At 45.0% G+C, this 22,375-nt stretch overlaps 1 protein-coding gene across 2 annotated transcripts; it reads left to right on the forward strand.

Annotated features, from left to right (window-relative positions):
- Window positions 1-727: 727 nt before the first annotated feature.
- c3h5orf63 (chromosome 3 C5orf63 homolog) lies at window positions 728-12,945 on the forward strand. 2 transcript variants are annotated; one of them, XM_078396901.1, is made up of 4 exons: window positions 728-946; window positions 7,666-7,795; window positions 9,250-9,306; window positions 12,702-12,945. In XM_078396901.1, exons 2-4 carry the CDS (start codon window positions 7,679-7,681, stop codon window positions 12,879-12,881), a joined length of 354 nt encoding a protein of 117 aa, XP_078253027.1. In that variant the 5' UTR covers window positions 728-946; window positions 7,666-7,678; the 3' UTR covers window positions 12,882-12,945. The 2 variants fall into 2 exon arrangements, with proteins under 2 accessions (XP_078253027.1, XP_078253026.1); XM_078396900.1 differs by having other exon boundaries at window positions 7,669-7,795.
- The last annotated feature ends 9,430 nt before the right edge of the window (window positions 12,946-22,375 follow it).

Here is a 22,375-nt window from a genome sequence, read left to right on the forward strand (position 1 = left end):
CGAAGGTATTTATTCACAAAATGCTGGAGTAACTCAGCAGGTCAGGCAGCATCTCGGGAGAGAAGGAATTGGTGACGTTTTGGGTCGAGACCCTTCTTCAGACTGATCAGCCATGATCACATTGAATGGTGGTGCTGGCTCGAAGGGCCGAATGGCCTCCTCCTGCACCTATTGTCATACCTTACTCGGTTATAACGGACCATTGGCAATGACAGACACCATTCCCTCCCTGGGTCCTTATAATGTTGGTTTCGTGTACCTTCACCAGGAGGGCTGCAGCACTTCAATGCATTATCCTTTTACCAAAAGCAACTGGGGATTGACAACAACATTGTTTTGCCACAGGCTCCCACATCTCATAAAATAATTGTGAATAAAAGCTCAAATCTTTCTCATCTGTTTTCTGGCTTTTGCCAGTGGAAATAATTGACGCAGTTTTAAATGTTAACAAATGTTAAATTGAGGATAGCAGATAAATTGCAGAGACTAATTAAGTGGAAAATTTGATTTGGAAACAGGCTTTTATCTCCAGTACAGAACCTGCATCATTTACCCTCATGAATTTTTAAATTAAACAAAACCTAAATTACCGTATAAAATTTTTATAAACTGCATGCATCATCTGCCAGGAAGTTTCAAAAGGGAGGTGATGTTAGTTTATATTTGCAACTCCTGGGAAATGTCACATGATCGCATCACGTGAAGAGTTCACAACCAGAGAGCACATGGCAAATTGTTTGTGCTATTGCACACATTTCCTTGCTGTTCGGTAATTAATTCCGACTCGACGCACAAAATATTGCAAAATCTGGAACATGTGCAGGATAGCACATCTTAGAAGATTATTTGAGACCGATTAGATTCTGCACAAGATCTGAAGAAGGGAAACAAAGGGTTCAGCGAACAATCCTACAGTGTTGCAATTTCATCCCCCACACTGAGGAAGGTAATACAATTGTCCTTTAAACATTGCATTTATTCCGGATCTTCGCGGCGAGTTTAAAGAGAGAAACACTGCTCCTGAAGAAGTGCTGATTAGTTGCTTTGTCTAATTGGCCCTGGGGTGGGACGATTGTTGATTGAAGGGCAGACCAGACCAGACCAGACCAGGAGCCGCTGGCAGGCAGGCAGGCAGCAGCAGCACTGTCTGTTATCTGCCCTCTCTCTACTGCACATTATCTGCAGGCTTGGAGACTGGAGGGAAGTGGGCGGGTTTTATTGTGACACCAAATGTCGGGTTGTTATCGTAGAGTTGCCGAAATGAATGCAGTGGCCATTTGAGAGAATGTTATTTACTTTTGAATACAGTATTTGCAAACTGTCTATTATGCCCAAGGACGCAAGGCATATTATCAACCTTCTCCTCTGTGGTTAATTCTTGAAATATGTCATCGCAATGATATTTTTAGTGTTGAGCAGAAGAAAAAACATCCCTTTAGGTTTGATTGTGTCTCTGGTTTTGAGATGTTTTTTTTACTGTATATTTATTATTCAGTGTATGTGGTTGGATTAATACCCTTTGAATACATATCACATTAACTGGATGCAAATTTACTGTAAATGGCAAAACACAAAGTACTGGAGGAACTCTTCTGGTCGGGCAGCATCTGTGGAGGGGATGGACAGACGACGTTTTAGGTAGGGACCTTTTTCGCTATTTTACTGTAATGGCATTTGGTGAACTGGAGGGATATATTATTGGTCACTACAGCAAGGAAAACTCAAACACAAGCAGAATCACACACCTGATACACCAGATTCACAAACGTCTTCCAGCCATCAACCATCAGGTTTTTAAAAATCACTATCCATAATCCTAACCACAACCATACCTTGGTGCCAAATCACTACTATGGTAGCTCTAAGTATGTTGTATTTTCTGCTATCATGATCTGGTTTATTTAGAATAACTGATAACTTATTGTGCGATCATAAATGATAGGAGCAGAATTAGGCCATTCATTGAAATTCAGCCCATCAAGTCTACTCTGCCATTCAATCATGGCTGATCTATCTCTCTCTCCTAAACCATTCTCATGTCTTCCCCCCCCCCCCATAACCCTAGACAATAGGTGCAGGAGGAGGCCATTCGGCCCTTCGAGCCAGCACCGCCATTCAATGTGATCATGGCTGATCATTCTCAATCAGTACCCCGTTCCTGCCTTCTCCCCATACCCCCTGTACTAATCAAGAATCTGCATTAAAAATATCCATTGACGGCCTCCTCAGCCTTCTGTGGCAAAGAATTCCACAGATTCACCACCTTCTGACTGAAGAAATTCCTCCTCTCTCCTTCCTAAAGAAACATCCTTTAATTCTGAGGCTATGACTAGTGGAAACATCATCTCTATCCAAGCCTTTCACTATTCGGTAAGTTTCAATGAGGTCCCCCCTCATCCTTCTAAACCAAGAGTTCCCAACCTGGGGTAAATTTACCCCCAGGTTATAAATGTCGCCTACCATTATTGTTATTTGAACTTAAAATAATAATGTCAAAAACAGTATTTTTAAATTTCCCCTTTGTCGGTTGCCTTATTATGGTAGAAGTGTAAACTTAAATTACTGAACAAAACAGGGTGGGGGGGAAATTTCCTTTCGAAACGTTTCCAGGGGTAAACGGGATGAAAAAGGTTGGGAACCCCTGTTCTAAACAACAATGAATACAGGCCCAGTGCCGTCAAAAATGTTCGTCCTATGCGAACCCACTCATTCCTGGGATCATTCTTGTAAACCTCTTCTGGACCCTCTCCAGAGCCAGCACATCCTTCCTCAAATATGGTGCCCAAAATTGCTCACAATACTCCAAATACGGCCTCACCAGTGCCTTAGGGAGCCTCAGCATTACAATCCTGTTTTTGTATTCTAGCACAATTGAATTCTAGCACTTCTAGCATTGAAGTTGCTAGCACTTCTAGCATTTGCCTTCCTTACTACCGATTCGACTTGCAAATTAACTTTTTGGGAATCCTGCACGTGCACCCCCAAACCCCTTTGCACCTCCGATTTCTGGATTCTCACCACATTTAGAAAATAGTTTATGCCTTTATAAGTGAGGTTGGTATCTCGACCGCCCATGCACAGGTCATAGGTCACAAGAGCTAAACATTCTTGCCGGCAGAAAACAACGGGGAAGAAACGGCTCTTGAATCTGGTGAGAAGTGATTGCAAGCTTTTATATCTTGTGCCCAAATAGGAAAAAAGATGACGAGGAAGGAGTGTGATTGTTGCCCTTGTTTTCCAGGCGTCGCGTCGGGCAAGAGTGAGTCCTCTGGAGTTTTAGCCTGGCCTGTCCGCCGTCCCGGGCAATGGGGAAAAAGCCACAGGGTTGTGGGCTGTGAGGTTGCCGGGCCACCTGCGCATGCATATGGTCGAGCTGTTGTTCAATGCGAGGTGTCGGCCACTCCTCGAATTTGGCGAGGCACGACACAGGCACACCGGCGACTGGCCCTTCCAGTGCAAGGCATGCAGCCTCGACGCTGCTGCAACACTGGCACTTTACCGGCGAGCAAGAATTCCGCTGCCTGCTCTGCGGCGAGTTCGTCCCCGCGCGGCCACAGTTGGCGCAACACCGTTGCATCCACCGCGGCCGGGTATTCGCAGCCCGCTCGGGGCTGTCGCTGCACAGGTGTGCGGCCCGGAGCGGGCGGCTCCCGTTCCGCTCTGACGCCTGCGGGAAGGATTACCGCAGCGCCGGCTACCAGGCTCTCGCACAGCGGCGAGACCCCGTTCACAGGCGAGGTCTCACGGCCGAGCTTTCTGCAGCCCATTGCAGCTGAGAGCCCACCGCCGGCGCAGCCGCGGGCGGGAGCGGCCGTTTGCGGCAAAGTGTTCTGCAGCCCGTCCTACCTGCGGACGCACCGGCCAAGCGGCCCTTCAGGTGCGAAGAGTGCGGAGGGATTACTGTATCGCCTCGTAACTGCTGATCCATCAGCGCTTCCACAGTGGCGAGTGGCCCTTCACGTGCAAGACCTGCAACAAGTGCTTCCTCAGCTCTTCCTCCTTGATCTTCCTCCTTCCTCCGATCTGCCACAGGACCAGCCGACCGACAGGTGCTTTCACTGTGAGTGGCGCGCACCTGGAATATTGTGTGCACACCATACTCCAGGTGCAGCCTCACCAAGGCCCTGTACAGCTGCAATAGGACCTCCTTGCCTTCTCCCCCGTGTGAGTCGTCCTGTGGATCTCCAGAGAGGAGGAGTAGATGAAACGGTGGTGGCAGAAGTCACACTGAAAGTGCCTGTCGGTCGGCTGGTGCTGCAGCAGATCGGGGGAACAAGGCACACCTTGCATCTGAACAGCAGCTCGATCGTATGGCTGCGCAGGTGGCCCGGCAGCTGGGCGAAAGTCCAACCGCAACCGTGTGGCTTTTTCCCCATTGCCCGGGACGGCGGACAGGCCAGGCTAAAACTGCAGAGGACTCCCTCTTCCCCGCCGCGACGCCTGGAAAACAAGGGCAACAATCACACTCCTTCCTCATCTTTTTTCCCATTTGGACACAAGATATAAAAGCTTGCAATCACTTATCACCAGATTCAAGAGCCGTTTCTTCCCCGCTGTTATCAGCCGGCGAGAATGTTTAGCTCTTGTGACCTATGACCTGCGTGTGCGCGGTCGAGATACTGATCTCGCTTATTCCTACCACCAAAATGCATGACTTCACACCTTGCTACACTATGTTCCATCTGCCACTTCTCTGCCCACTATCCCAACCTGTGCAAGTCATTTTATTTTTGTTGGTACTTTCAATGTACCCGTAAAGCTGCAGCAAGTAAGAATTTCATTGTTCCGTTCAATATAATACAAATAAACACACTCTCTCTCGATGAGGCAATTTAATATTTGATACATACCCGGGTTTGTATCAAAACAGGGACTATTCTGGGTAAGACAGATGAACTTAGTCTGGAATATTACATGGAACTATGGTGTGGTGGCCATTACACATATGTGGTTGAGAGAAGGGCAGGGCTGGAAGGTCTATATTCATTGTTCAGAGGTGACAGAGGGGGATGTAAAGGGGTGAGAGAGTTGCACTTCTAATTAGGGAGAATGTGACGGCAGCGATTGGAATGGACACCCTGGAGAACCCTTGAGAACCAGTGAGACGATATGGATAGAGATCAGGAGTGGCAAAGGTGCAATCACTTTGATGGGGTTATACTCCTGGTCTCTTAATAGCTGGCAGGAGATAGAGGAATAGATGTGTAGACAGATTATGGAAAGATGTAAAAGCAACCAGTGTTGTTGAAGTGAGTGACTTTAATTTCTCAAATATTCACTGGGATTCCCTTAATGATAGTGGCTGAGACCGGCCAGAACTTGTTGGGTCCATCCAGGAAAGTTTCCTGATACATTATGTAGACAGTCCAACCGGATAAGGGGCCTTGCTTCGGGAAATGAGCCTGACCGGGATCAGAGTTCCAGTGAGAGAGCATTTTGTGCTCATAACTCTATAATTATGGGCGAGCAAAAGACTGGAACTCTGTGGAAAGTACTAAAGGGGGAAAGGGCTACTTAAAACAGTTGTGGGCAAGATCACATGGAGTAGATCCCATGCATAGGCTGGTAAAGGAGGGATATACTTTATGTGCCGGCAGATGTGTGGTTTAGTTGTCCTTGTGGTCGGCAGAGACATTGTGGGCAAAAGGGCCTGTTTCTATGCTGTCCTGTAGTGCTATGAATCAGGGTTAACATTTTAAATATTGTAAATTTAATTCACTTTGGATTCAACATTTCTCCAGCGATTAACTTTTGCAGAAAAAATCCTAAGTATCAGCGCAAATCAGATTTCCCATCTTTGAAGTACCTGGGTGTTTACCTTAACAATAAACTTGACTGGAACGAAAATATCAATGCACTGTACAAAAAGGGCCAGAGCAGACTTTACCTGCTGAGGAGACTCGTGTCCTTTCCTGTCCGGCAACATTACAGTCTGGTTTGGGAACAGCTCTGCCCAGGACAGGATGGCCCTGCAGAGAGTAGTGCGTTCGGCAGAACGCACCATGGGAACTACACTCGTCCCCCTGCAGGACCTATACATCAGGAGGTGCAGATCCAGAGCAAGCAAGATCATGAGGGACCCCTGCCACCCCAGTAACGGACTGTTCCAGATGCTACGATCAGGCAAACGCCTCCGCTGTCACGCTGTGAAAACGGAGAGGATGAGACGGAGCTTCTTCCCACAGGCCATCAGGACTGTCAACTTTTATAACCCCAGAGACTAAATTTTTGTCGACACTAATAGTAACTTATTAACTTTATTTATATGCTGTAACTGTAATTCTTTTTGTGCACAACCCGCAGGCATTGCCACTTTCATTTCACTGCACATCGTGTATGTGTATGTGACAAATAAATTTGACTTGACTTGACTTCTACAACACTGTGGTTGCATCAGCCATTTTGTATGGAGTGGTCTGCTGGAGCATCAGCAGCGATGGGGAAGAGACTTGACAAGCTGGTCAGGAAGGCCAGCTCTGTCCTGGGTTGCCCCCTCGACTCAGTACAGGCGGTGGGAGAGAGGAGGATGATGGCAAAGTTAACATCGCTGCTGGACAACGACTCCCACCCCATGCAGGACACCGTCACTGCACTGAGTAGCTCCTTCAGTGACAGACTCCTTCACCCCAAGTGTGTGAAGGAGAGATATCAGAGGTCCTTCCTTCCCGCTGCTGTGAGACTGCACAACCAGCACTGCTCCCAGCAGACCAGTCAACAGAACAGTTAACAATAACAGTTTAAAAAAACACAGTAAATGATGACAATTATCGTTATTTTTATTTTTATTTATAATGAATGTCTCTTGCTATCCACTTTGCTGCTGTAACACTGCAAATCTCCCTGGTGTGGGACAAATAAAGGAATATATTATTATTATTAAACATTTTTCTTGTGAAGTGTGGACGAAGGCCTTTTTCCCCGTAAGAGTTTTAGAACATTTGGCCAGATCTTGCAGGAACAATAAGGTATTTTACAAATGCATACCATTTATTCAAATGCAAGCGTTAGTTAGTTAAGTCTCACACAGATGCACCATAATGTGAATTTTCCAAATTTAATATTTGATTTCCACAGTGGCTTTGCACAAAAGGCATCTTCAATAATTCTCTGCAATTTTTTTATTTTAATTTTTCAGGATGTGGAGGTTACTGCTAAAGTCGAACCATACTACATCCCTAATTGTCCTTGAGAAGGTCTTGGTGATCCATCTTCTTAACCCCCACTGTCCTTCAGGCAGCACAGTGGTAGTCTTGCAGCACCAGAGACTCAGGTTCGATCCTGTCTACTTGTGCTATCTGTACAGAGCTTGTACATGTGAACTGCGTGGGTTTTCTCCAGTTGCTCTGCTTTCCTTCCACCCTCCAAAGACGTACAGGTTTGTAGGTTAATTGGCTTGGTATAATTATAAATTGTCTTTAGTGTGTTTGGGATAGTGTTAGTGTGCAGGTATCGCTGGTCGGCGCGGACTCAGTGAGCCGAAGGGCCTGTTTCCGCACTGTACCTCTAAACTAAACAAAACAAAACTAAAAAAGTCCTCCATAAATAGTTGTGCTGCAAGATCTTCTCCATCTAGAGGTTGAAGTTGGATATTTCATTTGTTGAAACTCACTACACTGTGGGTCAGCAAATCAATGTATCATCTAATTATATTTTTATTACATTCAGCAGTACTGGAACAATGTATTTGCAACACTTTACAAAACTTGTTAAACCATCAAAACCTATATTGGAATTTCTCTTCAGACGAATGTCTCGGCTTAAGAAGGAGCTGCCAATCTTAACACTGTTTACCAAGGTACGGTACAAATTGACTTTATAAGGTCATAAATGATAGGAGCAGAATTAGGCCATTTGGCCCATTAAGTCTTCTCCGCCATTCAATCACGGCTGATCTATCTCTCCCTCCTAATCCCATTCTCCTGCCTTCTCCCCATAACCACTGACACCCATACTAATCAAGAATCTATCTATCTCTGCCTTAAAAATATCCATTGACTTGGCCTCCACAGCTTTCTGTGGCAAGGAATTCCACAGTTACCCCCCTCTGACTAAAGAAATTCCTCCTCATCTTCCTAAAGGAATATCCTTTAATTCTGAGGCTATGACCTCTAGTCCGAGACTCTCCCACTAGTGGAAACAATCTCTCCGCATCCACTTTATCCAAGCTTTCATCTTGTGCACTATAAAAAACATCAAATGCTGAAACTATTCAGTGGGTAGGCTGCATCTGTGGGAAGAGAAATGATTAACGTTTCAGGTCAAAGATCCTTCATCAAACTGGGAAAGTGGACAAATGATAGACACAAAATGCTGGAGTAATTCAGCAGGACAGGCAGCATCTCTGGAGAGAAGGAATAGGTGATGTTCGGGGTTGAGACCAAACTGAAGAAGAGTCTCGACCCAAAATAACACCCATTCCTTTTCTCCAGAGATGCTGCCTTTCCCGCTGAGTTACTCCAGCATTTTGTATCTATCTTCAGTTTGAACCAGCATCTGCAGTTCCTTTCTAAAGTAGACAAAAGAAGCTTGCTAAGCTGCAGGGAGGATGGGGGAGGGGAGGGCTGTCGCCGAGAGGGTAAAACATGGGTCACCGTGGGGATGAGGTACAAACAAGGTTATCAGGTCAGAGAGTGAATGGGAGCAGTTAGAAAGTAAGATCATAGACAAAAGATTGCATAGCAAGAGAACAAGTCCAGCAGGTCAGGCTGGGCAGATCTTGCATTCCTTTGTCTTATGTTCTCACCACTGCAATACACTCACTGTGTTTCACTGCTTGAATTGTCCTAACCACTTAACGTTTAATTTAATTTAACTGATGAAGGGTACCGACCCAAAACTTCACCTATCCATGTTCTTCAGAGATGCTGAAACAAGGAACTGCAGATGCTGGTTTACACAAAGGGACACAAAGTGCTGAAGTAACTCAGCAGGTCTGGCACCATCTCTGGAGGAAAAGGATAGGTGTCATTTTGGGTCAGGACCCTTCTTCAGACCCGGCTTGTCTGCCATTCTTTGCTTTAAACTGAATGAAACTTTTTAATCATTGGCCCAAATAATCAGCATTGTGTTAAGAGTTCCCATTAGTGAATTATTTTGGAATATTTTTTTTGCAAGTGGAAAATCATTATTTTCATTAGCTGCTGTATTCAATGGTGCAAATATGTGGGTGATACAGATTAGTTTCACTGAAATTCTTAATTGGGTTAAAATAGTTACTTACTAACAACATTTTAATTTTTATACCCGTAGGATTCTTGCACTCTTTGTGAAGAAGCCAAAAAGGTTTTGGAACCATACCGACATAGGGTATGAAATTAAATGCAAATTACTTGTTTAACAGTGTTTATAATCTACAGTGGGGTGTGAATGACTGCCTATGGAGTTCTTACTTTAATCAATAGGAGATTGAAGCTTTCCCAAACAAGTGCTAAACAATTGCTGACTTTTTCTTCCCCCCCCCTTCCTAAAAATGATCTTCCTTTTCAGCGATCTTGCAAACATTCTCTATGATTAATCCGCTGTCGTTCATCCTTTGAATAGTTTCTGAGTCACCATTACTGCTCCTCCTGGCTTCATTCTACGCCCCCTGCTGTATCTTGTTGAGCAGAGTCACTGCATCACCAACTTCCATTTATGTATTGGCTTTTTAACGCAGCGAGATATCCCAGAGCATTTCCTGCGAGAGTTAACTTGGTGTGTTGAGAGAGGAGATGGAAAGCTTGGTTAGAGGGAGAAGCTGCAAGGAGGAGATAGATTTGGAGATGAGGCAACGTGGGGCATTTGAAGATCAGGGGGGGATTAAAGATCAAGGCATTGCTGATATGTGAAGCATATCAGTGAGCACAGGGGTGAATGGGACGTGGTGCAAGTTAGGACAGTCATCGGAGCTGTGAAGCAGCTGAGGTTTAGTGGGAGGTGAGTGGGGAGGTGCTCTGTGCTCCCTCGCCCAGGACACTGTACTCATGACTGCCTGCACTGTTCCGTCCAGCGCACACAGTGAGCTTTGTTGGGTCGACGTACTGAATGCTGCGTTTCTCTCTTCCCCACTTTAAGCCATTCAGACGTTTCTCGTGAATTACACATGTTACCCATTCCTGCTTCCTTCAGCAATGTTTGACCATTTTGTTGCCCCATTGCCCATGTCATCCAACTGATTTTTTTCACAGTCTGCCTCCTCGGATTCATTCAGCTAATTTTTCCTCGCCAAACTTTGTCTGCTTGCATTGAATGGGAGGCTATGATTCCTGGCATGATTCAGCACGTAGGGAGAACATTCAGTCCACAGTTCTTTCGGTGGCTGAGTATTGGTATTAGTTTAGTATTGTCACCTGTACCAACATGCAGTGAAAGGCTTGGTTTGTGTGCCATCCAGTCAGATCACACTACAGTAAACCCTGGCAATAGTAGACCTCTAAGTACCAGATTTCGGTTATAGCGGGCCGAGGCTCCCGATGCACCGGCCCTCCCCTCCCCACGCCCATCACTTGCCCATGAGCTGGCATCACGAGACATGCATCTGGTTGTGGTAGCGGAGAGAAGGAGCAGTATGAAGGCAGCGTGAATATCAGACCCATCCCTAGAGCACCACGGGTGGAGTCAGAGGCTCTGCTGCTCACCGGCCTGTGAGTCCCTGTTTGTTTAACCCCCCCCCCCCCCATCCCATCCCATCCCATCGCTGCGTTTCTTCCCTCCATGTCTTGTGTTAAACGTTACCCCTCTCACTCTGTTATAGCATACAATCGGCAATAACGGACACCGGCTGCCCCCATGGTCTGGTTTTGGTGAGGGTTTACTGCATACATGAGTACAATCAAGCCTGAGACAAGTACAACAGTACAAAGCGAAAAATAAACAGTGCAGAATATAGTGTTGCAGAGGTCAAGCTTTACAGTTACAGAGAAGGTGCAGATTTAAAATTTAAAAAGTGCAAGGGTTGCAATGAGGTAGGATGGGAGATCGGACCTGTACCCTAGTTTATGAGAGTTATGTTCAATAATCTGATAACAGCGGGGTGAAAGCTGTTCCTGAATCTGGTGGTACATGCTCTGAAGCTTTTGTATCTTCTGCGTGGCGGGTGAGGGTGAAGATGGGATGATCGGGGTGAAAATGGTCCTTCTTTCCCGAGGCAGCATGAAGTGTAGATGGAGTTGACTTGTTTGCATGATGGACTCAGCAGTTTGCATACCTCGTTGTGATGCATTCCCTTAGCAAGCTTTCTACAGTGCATCTGTGTAAAATGGTAAAAGTCATTGGAGACATGCTGAATTTCCTTAGTCTTTCTGTATGAATAGAACATAGACCAAACAGTAAGCATAGGAACAGGCCCTTTGACCCACAATGTTCGTGCTGAACATGATGGGCGTTGATCGGTAAATTGCTCACTGTAGGTGAAAAATACTATGTGCTCCTCTCTTTGCTACTGCTGCAGAACCTGTTGAAATCTCTGAGACAGCATGGATAGACCCTTCGGCCCATCGACTCCGTGCCAACCATCTAACACTCGTTTACACCGATGCCACTTGATACCCCCCACGTTCCAATCAATCTTTTCCCTCCCACCGCTCCAAATATTCTATCACAAGGGGAAGTCTGCACTTGACAATTACCCCACCAATTGTACATTCTTGGGAGGACACCAGAGTGCCCAGAGGAAACCCACACGGTCACAGGCAGAACACGCAAACTACGTATTCAGCACCGGCTGTCAGGATTGAACCCAGGTTGCTGGAGTAGTGAGCGATTGTGATTCCTTTCAGCTGCCAGATCACTCCTGAATGTTCGGGCTCTAATTTTAAGGCAACGCCACTCGACAGACGATAAACTGTTGGAAGAACGTAGCGGGTCAAGAAACATCTGTGAAAGTTGATGGAATCTCTCTGCCTTCACAGATGCTGCCCGACCCACTAAGTTTCTCCAGTGGTTTATTTTGAGCTTCCAATTCTTGCATCTCCTATCGTGCTGGGCTCTTCCACCAGAAGAACCAGTTTCTCTCTCTCCTTCAATCACCTCAAATCCCCCAAGCAGACAACCTCGTACTCTTCTGCATTGGTGGAAACACTTGTACAGCATGCTCATAATTTAGCCCACATGGGCGGCACGGTGGCGCAGGGTTAGAGTTGCTGCCATATAGTGTCAGAGACCTGGGTTTGATCCTGACTACGGGTGCTGACTGTACCGAGTTTGTATGTTCTCCCCGTGACCGTGTGAGTTTTCTCTGGGAGCTCCAGTTTTCTCCCACACTGTAAAGGTGTACAAGTGTGTACACAACCTAATTGCCGAAAAATGAACCTCTCAGAAGCAGGCCATTCAGTCCATCTTCTTCATGTCAGTGTTTACCCCCAACTCCCCTCTTGGGAGCCTCATCTTACCATTCCTCATCTCATTCAGGTCAATATCCTCATGATCTTATTCACAAAATGCTGGAGTAACTCAGCAGGTCAGGCAGCATCTCGGGAGAGAAGGAATGGGTGACGTTTCGGTTCGAGACCCTTCTTCAGACTGAAGAAGGGTCTCGAACCGAAACGTCACCCATTCCTTCTCTCCCGAGATGCTGCCTGATCTGCTGAGTTACTCCAGCATTTTGTGAATAAATCGATTTGGACCAGCAACTGCAGTTATTTTCTTATCCTCATGATCTTACCTACTTGCCCCTTCCAGTTTCAAACAAAGATCATGCAATTAATTATATTATCCATGCGCAGTTCGTCCTGCAGGAGGTGGACATCACCGGTCCAGAGAATTGTGTCTGGTTTGAGAGATACAAGAATGACATTCCGGTTTTCCACATGAATGGACAGTTTCTGATGATGCATCAAGTCAACTTGAAAATCCTGGAGAAACAGCTGGCCAAACTGGAACAGAATGGAAACAAAACGTGGTAAAGGTCTGAAGTGTGAACTTGGGGGGAAAAAACCCTTTTTAATGTTGTATTAAGGCTTCAGTACTGCTTGGTGTTGATTTGTAAATTAATTTAAATTAATTTGTATTTTAGACATTTTACCAATGAAACTAAATTACTTGGATTATAAAACAGTTAAAATAACATGGAAATGTCATCAAATTGAATTTTTGTTGTATTGAGTTCAGGACTGAGTATAAGAGTAGGAAGTCGTATTGCAGCTTTAGGAAAACTTCAATTAGGCATTATTTGGAGCATTGCATGCAGTTTTGGTCACCTCATTCCAGGCAGGATGTGGAGGCTTTGGAATAGAGGCAGAACAGGTTTACCAGTCTTGTAAACCAGCATTTGCAGTTTCTTATGTTTACATGTTTAGACTTACAGCGTGGAAATGGGTCCTTCAGCCCACCAAGTCTGCACCAACCATACACTTAATTTCTATCCTACTCACTAGGGAAAATATACAGAGGCCAATTCACTTACAAACCTGCACGTCTTAGGGTTGTTGGAGGAATACGGAGTACCCAGAATAAACCCATGCGGTCACAGAGAAAGCTGTACAAACAGCACCGGTAGTCAAGATCGAACCTGGGTCTCTGACGCTATAAGGCAACAATTCTACTGCTGCACCACTGTGCCGCCATTTTACTGCTCCACTACAAAACCTCCTCCAGGTATGCTAACTTCAAAGAAGTTCTTCTCCCTCTGACGGGATTTCTGTGAGATCCTCTCTCTGCTCCCCATTGTGATTCCTGTTGCTCTCTTATTTATTCACAAAATGCTGGAGTAACTCAGCAGGTCAGGCAGCATCTCGGGAGAGAAGGAATGGGTGATGTTTCGGGTCGAGCATTCCAGCATTTACTCCAGCATTTTGTGAATAAATACCTTTGATTTGTACCAGCACCTGTTGCTCTCTTGCTCTTCGACTATGTTTTGACCCGGACTTGATATATTTATCACTTGCCTGGCTTTGAGTTGCCCCTACCTTTCTTCCAGCCTTCTTCCCTCTCTGACAATCAGTATGAAGTAGGGTCAGACAGATGCCAAAGACTTGGTGGGCTCCAACCCGTAGGGGGGAAGCCGCTAAGCTGACCCCCAGCTTGGTCCCTGAAGACCAGAGACGAGGAAGCTGGCGATGGCGGACGCAAGGAGAAAGGCCGGTAGGAGAGGGATCAAGTACAGCTGCAGAAGGCGCCCCCAGGACACAAAGGTGGATGGGTGATGAAGGAGACATTGGTTGGCTGAACAATCCGGATGAAGGCGGTCTGGAAGGCCACAGCAGCCTGGGGCTCGCTTGGATCGGGCACCACTCCACAAGACCTGAAGTGCAGACTGGACCAGAATTTGAAATGGCACCAAATCCTGGCGCCCCTTGCAAGCAGTCTCAGTGGCAAGCCCACGCACAATGGGCTGAGTGGTCTGCAGAATTCTAGATAGAAAGCTGTGAGAGCAGGAAAAGCCGAGACAGAGACTGAAAGTATGAAAGACGACGATCAATATCTTGGGCAGTGATTCCAGGCCCTGCAGCTGGGTGAAGGGAAAGAGATTCAAAGGAATTAATATACAAATAAAATCTAGAATTTTGATACATCAGGGGACCTATCCCCTGACAAGATGGTTGGTTACCAGAATATGCTGATTGAAGAATACAGGCAGTCTCTGGGGTTGTGTGTGAACACAGAAAGGATGTTTCCAGTGGTGGGAGAATCTAGGATCAAAAGGCACAGCCTTAGAATAAAACGATGTACCTTTCGAAAGGAGATGAGGAGGAATTTCTTTAGCCAGAGGGTAGTGAATCTGTGAAATTCATTGCCACAGACGGCTGTGGAGGCCAAGGCATTGGGTACTTTTAAAGCCGTTTAAAATACTTTGAAGCAGTTTCAGACACTTTGAAGCCTTCTCCTTTGACAGTTTTTGTCTTACTTTTTCTGCACCTCATGACATTTACAATGCTGCGTGCAAATAGCTAACAACTTTACAATGCTAACACTTTATCTCCTCCAACAAGAACAATCCCAGCTTGAAAGAGAGGTGCGATCAATGAAATAGCTTGAAAAAAAGACTGTACAAGGGAGATGATTTTAAGTGATTTTTATTCAGTATAATAAATGTATGTAACACAATCAGATGGCTAAAGGTGGGGCTATTTTAACCAGAAGGCATGCAGTACCAGTAGCCATCTCCTGGCTGTGCTGTTGAACACAAGGCCTGCCGTACCAGTAACGGACAAAGCGGTGGAGTAACTCAGAGGGTCAGGCAGCGTCTGTAGAGGGAATGAATAGATGATGTTTCTAGCCTGGACCCTTCTTCAGACTGACTATATGGGGGAGGACGGGGAGAGGGGTGGGGAGAGAGTGCTGGAAAACAGAAACATAGACAGAGAAAATAGATGCAAGAATAGGCCATTCGGCCCTTTGAGCCATTCAATGTGATCATGGCTGATCAACCAAAATCAATACCCCATTCCTGCTTTCTCCCCATATCCCTCGATTCCGTTAGCCCTAAGAGCTATATCTAACTCTAAATAGATAGGTGCATGACAAAGCCAAGCAAGTGATAGGTGGACACAAAGCGCTGGAGTAACTCAGCGGGCTCATCTTCAGACTTAAGTGTCCTGACCCAAAACATCACCTATCCATGTTCCCCAGAGATGTTATTTCACACCAACACTTTGTATCCTTTTTTTTGCATTTGCAGTTCCTTGTTTCTAAGCGATAGGTGGATACGGGTGGGTGTGAGGGGCAGATGCATGGAGGAATTGACCATGGCTAGAGATGAAAAGGAGACAAAATGGGTCAGATAGAAGAGGAATGAATTGTAAAGCTGGAGGGATATAGGTGGAAGGGGACGTGGGGAGGGGAAAGAGAGGGAAATAGGGAACATGGGGATGGGAGATGAGCGTATGGAGGAGGGAAAAGGAGAAAGGTGACCGGAGGCATATCGGGATGGGAGGCTCCTTATCTGACATCCTTTTGTCTCCGCCTGAAGAAGGGTCTCGACCCGAAACGTCACCCATTCCTTTTCTCCAGAGATGCTGTCTGATCCGCTGAGTTACTCCAGCTTTTGTGTGTCTCCTTTACACTTCTAGCCTTTGTCGCTTACTTGCCAATCAAACTTCCCTCACCTGTATTCACCTATCGATGGGAACTGCAGATGCTGGTTTACAAAGGAGATCCAACGGCACAGTGGTGCACTGGTAGAGTTGCTGCCTTATAGTGCCAGAAACCCGGGCTCGATCCTGACTACGGGTACTGTCTGCACGGAGTTTGTACGTTCTCCCCGTGACCACGTTGGTTTTCTCCGGGTGTTCCTCCTACACTCCAAAGATGTAGGTTTGCAGGTTAATTGGCTTCTGTAAAAAGCCCCTAGTGTGTAGGAGGCAAAGGTGGGATAACATAGAGCTTCTGTACAGGTAATCATTGGTCAGCGCAAACTCATTTCCACGCTAGATAACTAAACTAAACAATCACCAAAATATTCCCTCATAGATCTAGTTTGATTTTCTCCTTTGGATCCCATGGATTTTTACATTTTTGGTTAGCTTTCCATTTACGACCTCATCAAAAAACATCAACTGCACCATTCTTGTCAATTTACTGCAAATTCAGTCAAGTTAGCCAGACAAGCCCAGACACGAGTCTGAAGAAGGGTCCAAACGTCACCTAGCCACATTCTCCAGGGATGCTGCTTGACCTGTTGAATTACTCCAGCACTTTGTGCGATGTTTTATAAATCAGTACCTGTAGAACCTTGTGTCAATAATTGATTACAAAATGCAGTCAGTTTGAATCCTTCAACAGAAGGGTAAAGGATGATTTTTCAAGATGTTCAGGTGAACTGAGAGAAACTATTTCTGCTGGTCAGGAAGTTTCTGGAGTACAGCATTAACATCAGAGCTTGGCCTTTCCAGCAATGAGGTTATGTGTCTCCATTGGCCTTTCCTTTTCATGCTCGCCCTACACAAATAAGATGATGAAAAGCCTCAATGGTCTCTCCTTCATCCTCTCATCACCTCCAGCCCGACTCATCTCTGATAGCAGTGACAAAGATGCATTTGAATAAGTTGATATGTTGTTGGTGGCCAAGGATGAATTCTCTCCTCTCTGCCCCAATCCAACTGACATAACATCATCTCATGCTGCTCACCGCTAATCCTTATAACTTCTTACACTCGGTTGCAAAATTTTCTACAGACAGTAAAACTCCAATCTATCACACCTGGGACATTGGTGGTGCCAGACTGATAGATTTCCTGGACTATTGGATGTTTTACCAATTAATATGCTTACACATTTTTTGGGGGGTATTACACAATAATATGATGCGTTTTCCAGTGAAACCTGGTAGATTTCAAGGGAGCATGGAGAAGTGTTCAATGATACTTTATTGTCACATGTACCTAGGTACAGTGAAATGCTTCGTTTTGCATACAACCCGGTAAAATCCATTGCTAGAATAAGGCCACATACAAACTGGAGGGACAGCACATCATGTTCCACTTAGGTAGCTTACAACCCAGTGGTATCAACAATGAATTCTCCAAATTTTAGGTAACCACCCTTCCCCCGCTTTTTGCCTGTGCCCCACCCAGACGAACACCCCTTTCTCCCACTATTCTGTTCCCCTCCACATATAAACCTTCCTCTGGCATCACAACTTACTTATCTCCTTAGCTTACACCCTTTTGGCCTTTCATCTCTGACCTTTATCCATCCATCTGTCAACAATTGTAGATGATCAACCATGATCACAATGAAAGGCGGTGCTGGCTCGAAGGGCCAAATGGCCTCCTCCTGCACCTATATTCTATGCTAACAAAAATGCCCCTCGCTTGAATCCACCTATCACTTGCAGGCCTTGTCCTGCTCCCATCTCTTTTCTCAAATTTCTCCCCTCCCTCCTTCCCATTGCAAACAGTCAGAAGGGTTCTGACCTGAAATGTCACCATCTTCAGTTTGGTGTATTATCACGTGTCCTGAGTTTTTTTATCCATGTTCTTTCAATTGGCAGCTGGCACAATAAGCTACCAATTGAAATGTTTTTGCTTATTTAGATTGCTGACTAAAATTGTATTAAGTTAGATGAATAAGTTATCCTACTTTATTATTTACTTTACCTTTCTAAAAAAATATCAATAGAAACCTCTATGAAAACATCTGATTATGGCAACAAAAAATAATCCAAGATAACATTGTCGATTTAGCAAACACAGGATTTTTACCGAAGATAAGACACAAAAAAACTGGAGTAACTCAGCGGGTCAGACAGCATATCTGGTGAAAATGAATAGGTGACATTTTGGGACGAGACCGTTCATCAGACCAAAAACGTCACCTATTCCTTTTCGCCAGAGATTCTGCCTGACCCGCTGAGTTACTCCAGCTTTTTGGGTCTATCTTTGGTTTAAACCAGCATCTACAGTTCCTATACAGGATTTTAAAATAAAAAACAAAGATTGCCTTCCATATTCCATCCTGATAGAAAAGATACGGAGCAACGATCTACCCTGATTAGGTAATAACCAATGAGTAACCAAAATGTTTGGGATGTGTCCTTTGGGAATGAAGCTCTGCTAAAATCTGGAGTAGTCTGCCCCCTAGTGTTAGTCCATTCAAATTGTCAAGACCGAAATCAACAAATGGACAAATTAGATCTTTGTTATGGTAGTAACTTGCATCAGATTTTGTTTTTCCTGCTTGCTCACCTACACTGGCTCCCATTGAAATAAAACCTCAGTTTAAAATTTTTAATGCTTGTGTTGAAATCCTTCCATGGTTGAAGTCCACTCTGTCTCTGTAGCTTCTTCCAGTCCTTCAATCCTCTAAGATGCCTGAACTTCTGATTTCATATGTGATAGGAGCAGAATTAGGCCATTCGGCCCATCAAGTCTACTCCGCCATTCAATGATGGCTGATCTGTAACTTTGTCAGCGCCCTTATAAGGCGACTATTTACATACTTTGGGTATGCAAGCAAAGAATATCACTGAGACTTGTCACATGTGTCAATAAAGGATTCATTCATTCATTCATTTATCTCTCCCTCCTCACCCGATTCTGCCTTCTCACCCTAGCCCCAGACACCTAATCATTCCCCAATTTTATTGCTCTACCATTAACTTGAGATTTCAGCTATTACATATCTACGTTCTGGAATTTCATCCTTAAATCTCTTTGCGTCTCTTAAAGATATTCCTTAAACTTTTCAGCAAGCATTTTGACACATTCCTTACATCCTCTTAGAGCATAGAACAGCACAACAAAGGAACAGGCCCTTCGACCCACAATGTCCGTGGCTAGCACGATACCAAGACCAACTCTGCCTACACAATCCATACCCCTTCATTTCCTTCCTATCCATGTGCCCTATATAAAAGTAACTTAAATGCCACCCTCGGCAGCGTGTCCCAGGCACTTGCCACCCTCTGTGTAAAAAAAAACCTTGCTCCGCACATCTCCTTTAAACGTGGCCCCTTTCACCTTAAAGCTGTGCCCTCTAGTATTTGACATTTCCATCCTGGAAAAAAGTACTGACTGTCTACCCTATCAATGCCTCTCATAATTTTATATCCCTCTATCAGGTCTCCCCTCCATCTCCAAAGTTCCAGGGAAAACAATCCTAGTCTGTCTAATCTCTCCCTGTAGCTTATGACCTCTAGTACAAATATCATTCCAGTAAACCCCCTCTGCACCCTCTCTAAAGCCTCTACATCCTTAGTGTATTGGGGTGACCAGAACTGCATGCAATACTCCAGATGTGGTCTAACCAAAGTCCTATAAAGCTGCATCATGACTACCTGACACTTCTACTCAATTTCCCAACCAATAAAGACAAGCATATCATTTCTCTTCTTTACCACTCTATGTACTTGTGTTGCCACCGTCAGGGAGATATGGTCTTGGACCCCAAGAGCCCTCTTTACATCACTGCTGTTAATTGTATATTTTTCCTTTACATTCAACCTCCCAAAGTGCAACACCTCACACTTGCTCTGGTTAAACTCCATCTCCCATTTCTCTACTGACTTCTGTAGCTGATCCATATCCCACTGTATACTTTAACAGCCTTCCTCAGTCAGCAACCCCAACAACATTGGTGTCAGCTGCAAACATACTAACCCATCTAGGTTTACGTCCAAGTCATTTATATATATTTCAAACAACAGAGGTCTCGGCACAGATCCTTGCGGAACTCCACAGGTCACATACCTCCACCATAACCCTCTGACGTCTATCAGTAAGCCAGTTATGAATCCATATGACCATGTAACTTAATCTATACATTTTAATCTTTTGGATCAGCCTGCCAAGGGGGAGTATCAAATGTTTTCGTAAAATCTACAAAGACACCCCCATGTCAAATTGTCCATTAATGTTCCTGTTGAAGTATCTGAGGATCTTTCATGTTCAAGGCACGAAGTACTGGCTGTCCTCAGGTAACAAATAGCTTCTGTCTTTACAGGTGTCTATAAGTTGATTTTGTCTGTAATTTGGAAAAGGCATAAAAATCAATAGGCAATAGGTGCAGGAGTAGGCCATTCGGCCCTTCGAGCCAGCGCCACCATTCAATGTGATCATGGCTGATCATTGTCAATCAGTACCCTGTTCCTGCCTTCTCCCCGTACCCCCCGACTCCGCTATCCTTAAGAGCTCCATCTAGCTCTCTCTTGAAAGCATTCAGAGAATTGGCCTCCACTGCCTTCTGAGGCAGTGAATTCTACATCTCCTGATTCTATGTTACCCCTTGCAAGGGAGTGAATATCATTCCTTACAACAGAGCGAACCCACCCCCTCTGCCCTGTCTGTCTGTCTTTTCGAACGGTCGTATACCCCTGAATGTTCAGTTCCCAGCCCTGGTCCTCTTGTAGCTCGCTCACAAGATTAACCACACCTCCACAGTATTGTAATGACAAGTGTCAAACACACAAAAGACTGGTTGGAAAAGAACAATGACTAAAAATGGAGAGAGGAAACCAATTCTCCCATTCGTAGGAACAAATGTATGCACATACAAGTTCACAGGTTATAGTAGTAGAATTAGGCCATTCGGCCCATCGAGACTATTCAGCCATTCAATTATGGCTGATCTCTGCCTCCTAATCCCATTTTCTTGCCTTCTCCCCATAACCCTTAACACCTATTCTAATCAACAATTTGTCTATCTCTGCCTTAAAAATATCCACTGACTTGGCCTCCATGGCCCTCTGTGGCAATGAGTTCCACAGATTTCTCGTCGTGCCAGCCTACTCAATATTAAAACATTGCATTCTGTACATCAGGTGATTTTATTGCACGTAAAATAACGCATTCAATTGATATCACAAACAAAGCATTTTTCCCCCAGTGATAACATCAATAGTTTGCGTACTTTGCCATGAAAGCAATGGCAGAACATCTTTTTAATCAGCCGCAGTTCCTACCGCAACAACCTGCAATTTTGCCTCAGCCAGTTTGTTGTGATAAGTCTAAGGACTCTCAGGCTGATTTTTACAAGAAATTGCAATGCAATTACTTTTGGGAGAAACACATTCTCTGTGCATGCATGTGTGGAGTGCAGTATTAACTCTAGCCCAACTTCCTGAAGCTGACAAACACCCTTAAACAGACATGATAATTACCCTGCATACATTATTGGATTGCATCATTTGGAATGCTCTGCATCAGGCGTCATTAATAACAACTACATAATCGTTGCCATCCTCTCAGCAGAAGGCTTACCTTGAAGTGCAAATCAAAGAAAAACTGAAGATGCTGGAAATCTAAAATAAAAATTGTAATTGCCGGAAATAGAGCAGGTCAGGACCAGGAAGGAGACAAGAGATGGTGGGTCCTGATGCATGGTCTTGACACGAAACGTTGGCCATCCCTTTGCCTCCAAAGATGTTGCCCAACGCGCTGAGTTCCTCCAGCAGTTTTGTTTTTTTTGCTTCAGATCGCACCATCTGCAATCCCTTGTGTCTTTTGCCTCCTTCCCTATTTTCTTCCCACAGATGTGGCCTGAACTGCTATGTGATTCCATCGTTTTAAAAAAATTGCTTCTCGCTCAACATTTTACAGAGGTGTTGATGGTTTACTCTGCAACATTCAGAAACTGGAGGGACAGTGGCTCGACACAGATTTAAGGTATTTGGCAACAGTGGAGATGGGAGATTAGTTTAGAGATACAGCATGGAAACAGGCCCTTCGGCCCACCAAATCTATGCCGACGACAGACACAAAATCCTGGAGTAACTCAGCAGGTCAGGCACCATCTTTGGAGAAAATGAATGGGTGACGTTTCAGGTCAGAACCCTTCTTCAGACACTGAAGGAGTCTGAAGAAGGGTTCTGATATGAAACGTCACCGATATTTCTCCAGAGACACTGCCTGACCCGCTGTGTTACTCCAGCATGTGTGTCTATCTTCGGTATAAACCAGTATCTGCAGTTCCCTTCTACAAAAGTCCACGCCGACCATTGATCACCCTTTCACACAAGTTC

Source organism: Rhinoraja longicauda, chromosome 3, assembly GCF_053455715.1.
Source record: "Rhinoraja longicauda isolate Sanriku21f chromosome 3, sRhiLon1.1, whole genome shotgun sequence".
In the NCBI taxonomy this organism is placed as follows: domain Eukaryota; kingdom Metazoa; phylum Chordata; class Chondrichthyes; order Rajiformes; family Arhynchobatidae; genus Rhinoraja; species Rhinoraja longicauda.

Coding starts and splice junctions, on each gene's coding strand:
- c3h5orf63 (XM_078396901.1), top strand. CDS start 7,679: ATGTATTTGCAACACTTTACAAAACTTGTTAAACCATCAAAACCTATA. Junction 7,796..9,249: donor TCTTAACACTGTTTACCAAG/GTACGGTACAAA, acceptor TTATACCCGTAG/GATTCTTGCACTCTTTGTGA. Junction 9,307..12,701: donor TGGAACCATACCGACATAGG/GTATGAAATTAA, acceptor ATCCATGCGCAG/TTCGTCCTGCAGGAGGTGGA.